Here is a 12,752-nt window from a genome sequence, read left to right as displayed (position 1 = left end):
CTGTGTCCCCAAAGCCCAGCATCGCTGCCCAGGCCACCCCCAGCTGCCCCGGGGGCTCACAGCACCCTGTGCCACCTGTGCCCTGCCTGGCTGGGGCGTTGGTGTCCGTCTGTCCTGTCCCTGTGCCCCTGTCCCCACCTGCGGGGCTCTGTCCCCGTCCACGAGTGCTTGGGCTGTCCCTCCTCATGTGGATTCATGTCCCCACCTGTGCAGGTGTCCGAGTGGGGTCCCTGTCCGTGTGTCCTCATCCCCAAGTGTCCCTGTCTGTGTGTCCCCATCCTGTCTCCGTGCCTGGCTGTCCACTCTCACCCCCTGTGTCCCCATCTCTCTCTCCATGTGTTCCCATCCGTGTGTCCCTGTCCCCATCCTGGCATGTTGTCCCTATTCGTGTGACCCTCTTTGAGTCTCTTCTCCGTGTGTCCCCATCCCGTTCCTGTCTGTCTGTCTGTCCCTGTCCCTGTGTTTCCATCCCACGGATCCCCATCAATACCCGTGTGCCCCCATCCTTGTGCATCCCTGTCCGTGTGTCCCCATCCCTGTCCGTGTGTCCCTGTCCGTGTGTCCCCATCCTTGTCCGTGTGTCCCGTCCCGCCGCCGCCGGGTCCCGGAGCCGCTCGGGGCCGGGCCCGGGGGTCCGGGGCCCCGGGCGGGGCGGGCGCGGCGGGCGGGGCCGGCGGCGGGGCGGGATCGGCTCTGCGGCGGCCGCACCGCACCGAGCCGAGCCGAGCCGAGCCGAGCCCGCCCAGCCGCGCCGGCCCCGCCGCACCGGCCGCAGCCCCGCCGAGCCCCGCCGCACCGAGCCGCGCCGGGCGGAGCGGAGCCGCCGCGCCGGGGCCGCCCCGGGCCGGGCCATGCGCTGAGGCCGCCGCGCCGCCCGCAGCCAAGGGCGGATCCCGGGCAGGACACGGTGAGGCGGCGGGCACCGCAATGCGACCGGCGCGGCGGGGGCCGGGGGAGCGCGGCCGGCGCGGGGACCGGGGGTGCTGCCGGCGAGGGCGGGGAGCGGCGCGGGGGGACCCGCGACCCTGCCCCGCCATCTGTCCGTGCCCTCCCGCTGCCGCTCCATCTCCATCCTGAGCGGGATGCTCGTCCCTCCCGCCCCTTCTCCCGCTCCTCCATCTCCATCGTGCCCCTCCATCCGGCCCCTTCTGCCTCTCCGTCGGTGTCCGGCTCTTCCCTCGCCTCTCCATCTCCATCCTGAGCGGGATGCTCGTCCCCCCTGCTCTTCCTCTGCCCCTCCGACCTCCATCCAGCCCCTTCTCCTGCCCCTTCATCCCTCCATCCTGCCCTTCCCTGCCCCTCCATCTTCAGCCTGTGCTCCCCATCCCAGCCCTGCCCCCTCACCCTGCCCTGCCCTCCCTCCTGACCCCCAGGTCCCCGCCAGTGTCACCCCCAGTGCTGGGGGCCCGAGTGGGAGGTGCTGGGGGGTTCCGGGGGGTGCAGAGCCCCCCGGCAGGATCAGGCCCGGTGGTCCCTGCCCACGAGCAGAGGGGGGGCCATGCTCCAGCCCCTCGGGCACCAGGGACAGTTGGGATTGGGGTGCTGCTGGGCCATGGGGTCACCCCAAAGAGCCCCCCGGTTCCGTGAGGGTCTGTCCAGCCCAGCCCCTCAGCTCAGTGCCCCACGGCAGGGCTGTGAGTTCGGGGGCACTTTCGGCTGTGCCGTGGACAAGTGGGATGGACAGGTGGAACAAGTGGGATGGGACAGGTGGGACAGGCAGGTGAGCCAGGCGGGATGGGACCGGTGGGACAGCGTGGGACCATTGCCAGCCCCGGCCAAGGCTGGACGTTCCCACGCGCCAGCTCAGCCCCGGCCCCCGCTGCAGCCCCAGCCCCCGGGCGCTGGTGACGCTCCCAGCACGGCGGGATCCAAGGAGCCCACGGTGGGATGAGCTCCTTGGCTGCCCGAGCCCGCGGGGATGGGCTCCTCCAGCTGCCAGCCTCGCCTGCCTTTGGGTCTGGGGACGTGCCGGGGGTTTGGGGTTGCTCTGCGGGGTCTGGATGCCCCAGATGGGGGATGGTGTGGCCGTGGGAAGGGGTCGGTTCCCCCGGAGATGCCCAGGGATGCAGGAGCTGCCGTGCCCAGGGCAGCCACCAGTATGGGGCTGTCTGGGGCACTTTGCTGTCCCCTTCCTGAACTGGGGTGCCAGGAGTGCAGCTGACTGGGGACAGTCCTAAAGCAGTGCTCAGGCCCCCTTCCCTCCCCTCCTTCCCACTCATCCTGTCACTGGGCACCTTTGGAAACCCTGTCCCGTGCTGGGATTAATGTCCCCAAGGCTCTGTGGGGGTCCCACACGCCCTGGGGACCCTCGTGGGACAGAGCTGGTGCTGCCAGCCCTGCGCTGCACCGGGGGAACCGGAGCAGGGCCCAGCCCAGGGCTCAGCACCGGTGACTCTTAGTGCCACCTCCTTTCACACCCCGGTGCTGCATCACTGGGGGGGCACTGGGGACATTGCCCGGGTCCCCGTGTCCCCTGTGGGTTTGGCAGTGTGAGGGTGGCTGGGGGGGTCTCTGACCCACTGCCCACCGCCCACAGCCCACAGCTGTGCCACGCTCCTTTTCTCCACTCCCCAACACATCCCTGGGGTGGGAATGGCACAGAGGGATGGCACGGCGTGGGATAGGGTGGCAGGGAGTGACAGGGGTGACAGGACACCAGCAGCACGGCCTGTGTGTGAAAGGGCACCTCTGTACCTCACCAGAGAGCCCAGCCGGGCGCTCCAGGTGCCACCGTGACCTCACCGGGTCAGCGAGTGCCCTGCAGAGCTGCTCCCGCTGCCCGGGCGGGCCGGGGGGGTCCCTGCCCAGCGAGCCCCCCCCGGCAGCCTTGGCAGCAGCTGCGGTGCCGGTGGCCACGCTCGGCCATATGGCCACGGCGGGCGGCCGGTAAAAATAGCCGAGGCGCTGCACCCCGCGCCGGCCGGCAAGGGCGTCCCAAGGGCAGCGAGCCCAGCGCCCGGCCGGGGCTGATCTTGGGGGCCCGCGCGGGGGTGACGCCTCCCTGTGCCCCCGCAGCGAGCGCGGGGCAAGATGCCGGAGCAGAGCAACGATTACCGCGTGGTGGTGTTCGGAGCCGGCGGCGTGGGCAAGAGCTCGCTGGTGCTGCGCTTCGTCAAGGGGACCTTCCGCGACACCTACATCCCCACCATCGAGGACACCTACCGGCAGGTGATCAGCTGCGACAAGAGCGTGTGCACCCTGCAGATCACCGACACCACCGGCAGCCACCAGTTCCCGGCCATGCAGCGCCTGTCCATCTCCAAGGGCCATGCCTTCATCCTGGTCTTCTCGGTCACCAGCAAGCAGTCGCTGGAGGAGCTGAAGCCCATCTACCAGCAGATCGTGCAGATCAAGGGCAGCGTGGAGAGCATCCCCATCATGCTGGTGGGCAACAAGTGCGACGAGACGCAGCGCGAGGTGGAGAGCAGGGAGGGGGAGGCCATGGCCAAGGAGTGGAAGTGCGCCTTCATGGAGACCTCGGCCAAGATGAACTACAACGTCAAGGAGCTCTTCCAGGAGCTGCTGAACCTGGAGAAGAGGAGGAACGTCAGCCTCACCATCGACGGGAAGCGCTCCAGCAAGCAGAAGAGGACAGACAAAATCAAGGGGAAGTGCAGCATCATGTAGAGCCCCGGACTGGCCCGCGCCCCCCCTCCGGATACCCCCACCCCCCTCCTCCCCCCCGCGGCTGGACGTGGCAGTGGCACCGCAGCGGGACCGTCCCCTCGTCCTCCGCGTGCCATCACTGTGACTGTGCGGGGACGCCAGCGCTCGGCCCGGGGCCGGGGGTGAAGACGGGGCCGAGGTGAGGGACACGCGGCCACCCCCGGGCACGGCAGGACCGGGGACTCGCCGCCGGGACAGCCGGACCACACCCCCGCACTCAGCACAACCGGTGCCACCGGGCCCGGCCCCCGTCGGTCCTCGCGGGAGGGAAGGACGGTGCCGCATGGGGATGGCGGTGTCGCCCTCTGGGGACAGTCGCGCCCCCGTCCCCACGCCATAGTGCTCTGCTCCTGCGGGCAGAGCCCCGGGGCGGGGGCAGCCCCTGCGCGGTGCCCGTGTCCCCCTGCCCGCTGTCCCCAGCCCCCCTGCCCATCCTGGTGCCATGACCCCCCCCCCCCCAAACCCCCAGCCCTGTCCCGGTGCCACGGCCCCCCCGGCCCCTCTGCCACCGCAGCCCCCCGAGCCCCCAGCCCGGCACCGTGGTCCCCTCGCCCCCCAGGCCCATCGTGGTGCCATGTCCCCCCCCAGCCCCGCGCCGGTGCCGCAGCCGGAGCCGCCAGCCCAAGCACAAAGCATCGGGTCCGCGGGAGGCCCTGACCCAGCACAATCCTGGCGAGCTCCGGCGGGAGACCCCCGCCCCCCCCCGCTGCCCCCTCCCCAGCGATGCCGCGGGCCGGGCGCTGCCGCCGCGCCCCGCCGGTGCCACCCCGTGCTCGGAGTGCCCCCGCGGGGTGGCCTGGCCCCGCACCCCCGGGACCCCCGACGCCCTCCAGCTCCGGCGCAGCCCCCGCTTGTCCCCCCCCCGGCCGGAGCGGGGTCCCCGCGCTGTCACCAGCCCCTCGTCCCCTCGCGGTTTGTCCCCTCGCTCCGGCCCCGCTCCTTCCCCCGCCGCCGCCGGGGTGTCCCCGAGGGCTGTCCCCGAGGGGTGTCCCCGAGGGGGTGTCCCCGGGCAGGCCCCCCGAGCCCCCCGCACCCCCCCGGCTTTTTACACGAGGATCCGAGCGCCCAGGGGACGAGGTGACGATGTAGCCTTTATTCTAGAAATAGTCTTCCTTCAATAAAGAGACGAGAAACGCTCCCGCGTCCCCCGAGCCGCCCCCGGCCGGGGCGGGAGGCCGCGGGGGGGGCACGGCAAGGGCGGCGCCGTGAGAGTGACACGTGTGACGTGGGGAGTGTGACACGTGTGACGTAGTGAGTGTGACGTGGTGAGTGTGACGTGGTGCGTGTTCACGCGCCCTTGGGGACAGCCACGGCTCCGTGGGACGGCCACAGACACGCGTGTGTGCGGGTGTGAGGCGCGTGTGGTGCGTGTACGCGTGTGGCATGTGGCATTTGAGTGTGTGTGGCACAAATGTGACATGTGTGCACAGGTGTATGTGTGTGACAAACGTGACATGTGTGCACAGGTTTGTGTGTGACAAATGTGACAGCGGGCACAGGTGTGTGTGTGTGTGTGTGGTACAAATGTGACAGCGGTCACACCTCAGTGTGTGACACAAACGTGATGTGTGCACACCTCTGTGTGTGACACGAGTGTGACAGTGGGCACAGATGTGTGTGTGTGTGACACGAGTGTGACGTGTGTTCCGTATGTGACACGCGCGTGCCCCGTGCCCTGCTCGTGCCGCGCCCGCGCGTGACGCGCGTGCCACACGTGTGCGACACGTGTGTGACACGTGTGACGTGCCCGCGTGTCGCCGTCCCCGCCCGTGCCCGCGGGGAGGGGGGGGAGGGGGGGGCGGGAGCGCGGCGCGTGCGTCATCACGCCCGTTGCCATGGAAACCAGCGCTGCTCCCCGGGCGCGGGAGCCGCGTGGGCTCCGGGAGCGGGCGGGGGGAGCGGGGGGGAACGGGGCTGCCGCGGGCACCGGGGCACCGGGCAAGGGCACGGCCCGGGGGATGGGCAGGGACCCGTGGGGATGGGCAGGGATACGGGGATGGGCAGGGATCCACAGGGATGGGCAGGGATCCGTGGGGATGGGCAGGGATACGGGGATGGGCAGGGATCCGGGGATGGAGCGGACCCGAGGGGATGGAGCGGATCCATGGGGACGGCACAGATCCTTGGGGATGGGCAGGGATCTGTGAGGATGGGCAGGGACCCGTGGGGATGGGCAGGGACCCTTGGGGATGGGCAGGGATCCGGGGATGGGCAGGGATCCGGGGATGGGCAGGGATCCACAGGGATGGGCATGGATCCACAGGGATGGCAGCAGTCTGTGGGGATGGGCAGAGACCCACAGGGATGGGCAGAGATCCACAGGGATGGGCAGAGACCCACAGGGATGGGCAGGGATCCGGAAATGGGCAGGGATCCACAGGGATGGGCACGGATCCATGGAGATGAGCGTGGCTTTATGGGGATGGCACAGATCCATAGGGCTGGATGGTCGTGGATCCATGTGGATGGATGGGGATGGATCTTATCAGGGGTGGTTGTGGATCCATGTGGATGGTGATGGGTTTGTGGGAACGGCCACAGCTCTGTGGGATGGTCACAGATCCATAGGGATGCCCCGAGCTCTGTGGGGACAGTCCAGCTCCGCAGGGATGTCACAGCTCCCTGGCACTGCCCGTGGGACCTGCTCCTGTCCCCGTGTCCCTTCTGTGGCCTGGGGGCATCCGGGGCCCTCTGTGGGTGCCAGGGCAGGACAGGGGGACAGGCACACGCGGGCATGGGGACACTTGGTGCCACTCCCCGCCTGCTGGGACCCCTCAGGACTCTCAGGTGTTCGGGGGGCACCACCACACCAAAACTCAGAGCGCTCCCAGAGGCTCCACAATGCCTCGGGGGCAGAAAATCTCCGCTTCCCCTGTCCCCGGGTCTCCCCCTCCCCACCTCTGTCCCCTCCCACTTCCCCCCACCCCGGTCCTGCTGCAGCCCCGGGTGTCCCTCGGGATGCTGCCCGGGATGGAGGATGCTCCCTCCGGGAAGCGCTGGGTCCCTGCAGCCCCCCCAAACTCCATCCTGAGCCCCCAAAAATCAGCTCCAAACCCCATCCTGAGCCCCCAAAATCCGTGCAGCCCCGGGAGGGAGGATCCTCGCCGGGCGCCCCGAGCCTCCCCCGGGTCCAGGCGTTAATCAAAGCTGCTCCAGAGCGTTAATTAGCGGGATGAGCCCTGGGATGAGCCGTTCCCGTCGCTGCCTCCGCCACGGGCAGCCCTGGCTGCATCCCGCGGCCATCAATTTCGCAAATGCAGATTTTGGGACCCGAACCAGCTCCTGGCATCGCACTGGCACGGGCGCGGTGTGAATATTGTCCCTTGTGTCGCCTAGCGGGGGGACACCGCGGCACCGGGGCTGCCCATCTGCGGGAAAAGCGGATTAGGACTCGGGACATACGGGAGCAAACCGGATTAGGGGGAAATCAGCCTTCTTCCCACTAACAGGATTATCGAGTTCCCAGCCCGATTCCGGAGCCACCGAGGGCTGTGCCCGGCAGCGGAGCCACCGAGGTGGGCACAGCCGAGGTGGGGACAGCCCGGGCCCGGCATTTCCCCACCTCAATCCCTGCTGGGACCGCAGCTGCGACTGGTGCGGGCTGGTGCGGACTGGTGCGGGCCAGCGCAGACCGGGACGCGCAGGGAAGCGATGGCGGCTGCCCCGGGGACGTGGCCGTGTCCCCGCACGGTGACTCCGGGGCCTGGCACCACCGGGACCCGCCTGGGGCAGCCCCGGGGGGGAATCGAAGCCCCGATTCAGGGCGCGATTTCCGCTCTCCCCGGCCGCCGCTGATTCATCCCCACGGATTTTCCCCCCGGTTCCCGGGGCGGCGGCTCGCCGAGGTGGGTGGAGGCATCCCGGGGCTGGGGGAGCTGTGCCCGGGGTGGGTTGGGGGGACTGGGGGACCCCGAGCCCCGCATTGGGGTCACAGAGGGGGTCCCGGGGAGACCCCGAGGACTCCAGGGCCGCCACCCACCGGGGGATCCCCGGGGGTCCCGGGATGTCCCCTCCCGGTGCTTCGCGCCCCGGCCGCCACGTGCCCCCTCCCATCTTATTAATATTAATGAGATATTCATGAGACCACGCCCCGTTTCCAGCCCCGCGCGCTGATTGGTCCCTGCTCCCGCCGCTCCTCCGCCGGCCCCGCCCCCTCCCCGGCCTCCCTCCGCGCCGCCGCCGCCGCAACCGAACTTGGCGGCCGCTCCCGGCCCCGCCCCCCGGGCGGCCCTCCCCCCGCGCGCTGAGATTCTCGTGCTCCCATTGGCCGCGGGCGCTGTCCGTCAGGCGCGCGGGGCGGGGCCGGCGCCGCCCGCGGGCCAGCAGGGTGCGTTGCGCCGCGCGGTGTCTGAGGCGGCGGCTCCGCTCCGCGCCCGCCGCGCCCGCTCCCGCCGGTACCGGTGAGGAGCCGCCGGGAACGGGGCGGGACGGCCGGGGACGGCGCGGGGGGGACGCCCGGCCCCCTCAGGCCGCGGCTTGGCCGAGCCCCCGCCTCGGCGCGGCCCTGCCCGGGGCCCCTCTCCGCCCGGGGGGGCGGCGGGGCCGGGCCGGGGCGGCTCGGGGGGCCCCGGGGGTGAGGGGGGTCCGGGAGTGGGAAGGGGGCGGCGGGGCCGGGGAGGGCGGGGGAGGCTCGGGCCGGGCTCGGGGGGCTCAGGGCGGGCTGGGGGTGTGGGGGACCCTGGGGGTACCGGGGGGAGCGGGGCGGGACGGGAGAGCCCCGGGCGGCTCCGGGGGGAGGCTGGGTGCGGGTTTGGGGGGTCCTGGGGGGTCCTGGGGGGGCTGGAGGCTGGCACAGGGCGGGGGGGGTTGGCATGAGGGACCCTGGGAGGGTCCCCAGGGGGGTCGCGGCGCTGGGAGGGGTTTTGGCACAAGGCTGAGGGCGGGGAGATGACGTGGGGGCGTTTGGGGGGCGCGGGAAGGGGCCCTGGTGGGGTTTTGGGAGGTCTCCAGGTTTTTGGGTGAGGGGCTCGAGGGGATGGGGGCAGAGGGGGGTGGCTGGAGCCGAGGGTGGCGTGGGGATGGTGTGAGGGGCAGCTTGGCATGGATGTGGTGACAAGGGACACTCGGAATCCATGAGGGGCACGGCTCAGCGCCAGCTGCTTGGGAAGTTGGGTGACTTCATGGTGATCCAGCCCCGGTTTTGGGGGTGAAAAAGGAGGCTGGGAGCTGGGCAGAACACCCCAGAGCCCATAATTTACTTGTTTGTTTCCCGCCGGCGAGTTGAGGGTGGGTCGGTGTGGCAGGACAGCGCCGGCGTTCCCGCCCGATCCCGGCAGGGTTCGGGAGGCAGCGGGGAATTGTGTGGGTTACATAAAGGAGGGGTGGCTGCAGGATCTGGGTTTTGTGTTATTGAGGTGTAGAGGAGGTAAGTGGGTGCCGCAGACAAAGGCAGAGAGAGAGAGAGAGAGAGGAATCTGTCTCCTGCTCCTCACTTCCACTTGGAGGTGTGGAATGGGAAGCTGGGCGTCCTTCAGGAGTTGGGGAAGTGCAGGGTTGGAGCTGTGGGTGCAAATCTGGGCTTTGCTTCCGTCCTCTGGCCATCAGGTGTGGCCTTAAGGCAAAGCCAGTGGGCTGGGCTGGGGCTGTGTGTGCTCTGAGGCACCTCTGCTGCTGCTTGGAGGAAGTTGTTGTGGGTAAAAAAGGGTTTTTTTTGGGAAAACTGGCACCCTCCAGCTTTGTGAGCCTCTCGTGGCGCTGCCCTGGCGTGTCCCATGGGGGTGATTCCCACCAGGAGGAAATTGGTGTGTGACAGACCACAGGAGTCAGCAGCTCAGTGTGAATCCAGGAAACCTGAGGCCTTTTGGGTGATTGCTTGGTTTGCTTCAGCTTCTCAGGGCTGAGCTCAGGCCTCCATGCCCGGGAGGTTCCACAGGTCTTTGTGTCCCTGGCGTGTGGGACATTCACAGGCAGGTGAGCAGATCCTCCAGGCTTCAGCTCCGTGGCCACAAAATAAATTCATGGGGATTTGTGACTCTGTAGCCACCATTTATCCCATTCTTTTGGGGGGAAGAACACCCCCAAAAAACAAAAACTCCCTATAAAACAAATTCATGGGGATTTGTGACTCTGTAGCCACCATTTATCCCATTCTTTTTGGGGGGAAAAACACCCCCAAAAACCAAAAACTCCCTATAAAACAAATTCATGGGGATTTGTGATTCTGTACCACCATTTATCCTGTTCTTTTGGGGGGAAAAAAGGGAAAAACACTCCCAAAACCACCCCATAAAACAAATTATTGGGAATTTGTGACTTTGTAGCCACCATTTATCCAGTTCTTTTGGGGAAAAAATGCAAAAAACACCTGCAAAAACCAAAACCACCCCATGAAACAAAAGAATGGGAATTTGTGACTTTGTACCACCATTTATCCTGTTCTTTTGTGGGGGGAAAAAAGGGAAAAACACCCCCAAAAACCAAAACCACCCCATAAAACAAATTCATGGGAATTTCTGACTCTGTAACCACCATTTATCCCGTTCTTTTGGGGGGCGAAAAATGCGAAAAACACCCCCAAAAAAATCAGGATCAGTAGGGTTAAAGGGAGCCGATTGTCCCCGAGCTTTTCTCCTGCCATCTGTGGCTGTGACACGAATGGCAATGGCTCTTTTGTGTGGCTGCTGGGGGCGCTGCCACGCCTGACACGGTTTTGGTGCCCGTTCCTGTTTTCCTGCTGCATCCGTGTTCAGCACCCCGGAGGGAATTCGGGCAGCAGGGACAGGGGACACCGAGCTTTGTCCCTGCTCGTCCTTAGCATCGGTGCCTGCAGCTCGTTAGCCTAACGAGGAGCCCAGCTCCTCATCCCTGCCCCTGGCTCCAAGGAACTGGACACTGTCCCTTGGGAAAAGCTGATTTGGTGGCAGTGTCCCTCTCCAGTGGCAGTGTCCCGCTCCGGTGGCAGTGTCCCTCTCCAGTGGCAGTGTCCCTCTCCAGTGGCAGTGTCCCGCTCCGGTGGCAGTGTCCCTCTCCAGTGGCAGTGTCCCTCTCCGGTGGCAGTGTCCCTCTCCAGTGGCAGTGTCCCTCTCCGGTGGCAGTGTCCCTCTCCGGTGGCAGTGTCCCTCTCCGGTGGCAGTGTCCCTCTCCAGTGGCAGTGTCCCTCTCCAGTGGCAGTGTCCCTCTCCGGTGGCAGTGTCCCTCTCCAGTGGCAGTGTCCCTCTCCGGTGGCAGTGTCCCTCTCCGGTGGCAGTGTCCCTCTCCGGTGGCAGTGTCCCGCTCCGGTGGCAGTGTCCCGTTCTGGTGGCAGTGTCCTGCTCTGGTGGCAGTGTCCCGCTCCGGTGGCAGTTTCCCGATGTGGTGGCAGTGTCCTGCTCCGGTGGCAGTGTCCCGCTCCGGTGGCAGTGTCCCGCTCCGGTGGCAGTGTCCCGCTCCGGTGGCAGTGTCCCGCTCCGGTGGCAGTTTCCCGATGTGGTGGCAGTTTCCCGTTCTGGTGGCAGTGTCCCGTTCTGGTGGCAGTGTCCCGCTCCGGTGGCAGTGTCCTGCTCTGGTGGCAGTGTCCCGATGTGGTGGCAGTGTCCTGGTCTGGTGGCAGTTTCTGGATTGGGTGGCAGTGTCCCGGTCTGGTGGCAGTGTCCCTCTCCAGTGGCAGTGTCCTGGTCTGGTGGCAGTGTCCCTCTCCAGTGGCAGTGTCCCGTTCTGGTGGCAGTGTCCCTCTCCGGTGGCAGTGTCCCGGTTGGTGTGGCAGTGTCCCGGTTGGTGTGGCAGTGTCCCGGTTGGTGTGGCAGTGTCCCTCTCCGGTGGCAGTGTCCTGGTTGGTGTGGCAGTGTCCTGGTTGGTGTGGCAGTGTCCCTCTCCGGTGGCAGTGTCCCGGTTGGTGTGGCAGTGTCCCGGTTGGTGTGGCAGTGTCCTGCTCTGGTGGCAGTGTCCCGGTTGGTGTGGCAGTGTCCCGGTTGGTGTGGCAGTGTCCCTCTCCGGTGGCTGGTGGGGGATCCTGGCTGTCCCTGCCCCGTTGGGGCTGGGCTGGACGAGCTCCAGCTCTGGAACAATCGCCCTGGGAACGCTCTGTGCTTCCTGAGGGCTCCAGGTGCCCTTGTCCAGTGGCCAGGGGGTGGGGGAGCTCTTGGGGCACCCTGGGGAGGAGGTGGCACTTTAAAAAATCATTTTCTTGTCTTTTCAGGCCTAAAAATGAGCTCAGGGTGGAAGTGCAGGGTGGTTTGGTTGGATTTGTAGCCCCCAGTGCAGCTCTGGAAGTTTCCAGAGGTTGTGGGGAGCAGCAGAGCTGGCAGAGGGCTGGGAAAAAGGGGGTGAATGACCCAAAAACCTGGAAAAGCAAGAGGGAATTTTGTGTTTGTTTGGGGATTCTTGTGCCTGGAGAAAGAGAGTGAGGGGAAAAAGGGGATTCTAGAATACAGAATGTGTCTGTGCTGGTGGGAGATGAGTGAGGGGCCTGCTTGAGGTTGTAGATCCAGTGTTGCTTTCCTCATTTTTGTGAGAAATCACAGGAGTTGAGGTCAGCAGAAATCCTGGAAGGGTTTGGGTTGGAGGGACCTTGGCAGGGACATCTCCCACTACCCCAGGCTGCTCCCAGCCCCAGAATTCCAACCTGGCCTTGGTGTAAAGATCTCATGGTTGAGCTTTGAGGTGGAAAGCTCCGATTGCTCCAATATCCTGGAATTCCTGAGGTGGTGAAACCTCTGATTCCAATATCCTGGAATCCCTGAAGTGGTGGAAACCTTTAATTCCAATATCCTGGAATTCCTGAAGTGGTGGAAATCTCTAATTCCAATATCTGGAATTCCTGAAGTGGTGAAACCTTTAATTCCAATATCCTGAATTTACTGAAGTGGTGGAAACCTTTAATTCCAATATCCTGGAATTCCTGAAGTGGTGGAAACCTCTCATTCCAATATCCTGGAATCCCTGAAGTGGTGAAACCTCTGATTCCAATATCCTAGAATTCCTGAATTGGTGGAAATCTCTAATTCCAATATCTGGAATCCCTGAAGTGGTGAAACCTTTAATTCCAATATCTGGAATTCCTGAAGTGGTGGAAATCTCTAATTCCAATATCTGGAATCCCTGAAGTGATAAAACCTCTAATTCCAATATCCTGAAATCCCTGAAGTGGTAAAACCTTTAATTCCAATATT

At 65.9% G+C, this 12,752-nt stretch overlaps 2 protein-coding genes across 4 annotated transcripts in view; both read left to right on the top strand.

The window, feature by feature from the left end:
• Window positions 1–744: 744 nt before the first annotated feature.
• On the top strand, window positions 745–4,808 carry DIRAS1 (DIRAS family GTPase 1). The gene is made up of 2 exons (XM_064396743.1): window positions 745–907; window positions 3,016–4,808. Exon 2 carries the CDS (start codon window positions 3,031–3,033, stop codon window positions 3,625–3,627), a length of 597 nt encoding a protein of 198 aa, XP_064252813.1. The 5' UTR covers window positions 745–907; window positions 3,016–3,030; the 3' UTR covers window positions 3,628–4,808.
• A 3,122-nt stretch (window positions 4,809–7,930) lies between these two features.
• GNG7 (G protein subunit gamma 7) overlaps window positions 7,931–12,752 on the top strand; it is a 49,834-nt gene continuing 45,012 nt past the window's right edge. Inside the window, exon 1 of one of the 3 annotated variants that reach the window (XM_064396233.1) lies at window positions 7,931–8,066. The gene's annotated coding sequence lies outside the window, so the exon portion shown is untranslated. The remainder of the gene's footprint in view (window positions 8,067–12,752) is intronic. The other 2 variants (XR_010349904.1, XM_064396231.1) reach the window with 2 other exon arrangements.

This window comes from Passer domesticus, chromosome 21 (assembly GCF_036417665.1).
Source record: "Passer domesticus isolate bPasDom1 chromosome 21, bPasDom1.hap1, whole genome shotgun sequence".
Lineage (NCBI taxonomy): Eukaryota > Metazoa > Chordata > Aves > Passeriformes > Passeridae > Passer > Passer domesticus.
This window is presented reverse-complemented; position numbering and strand designations above follow the sequence as displayed.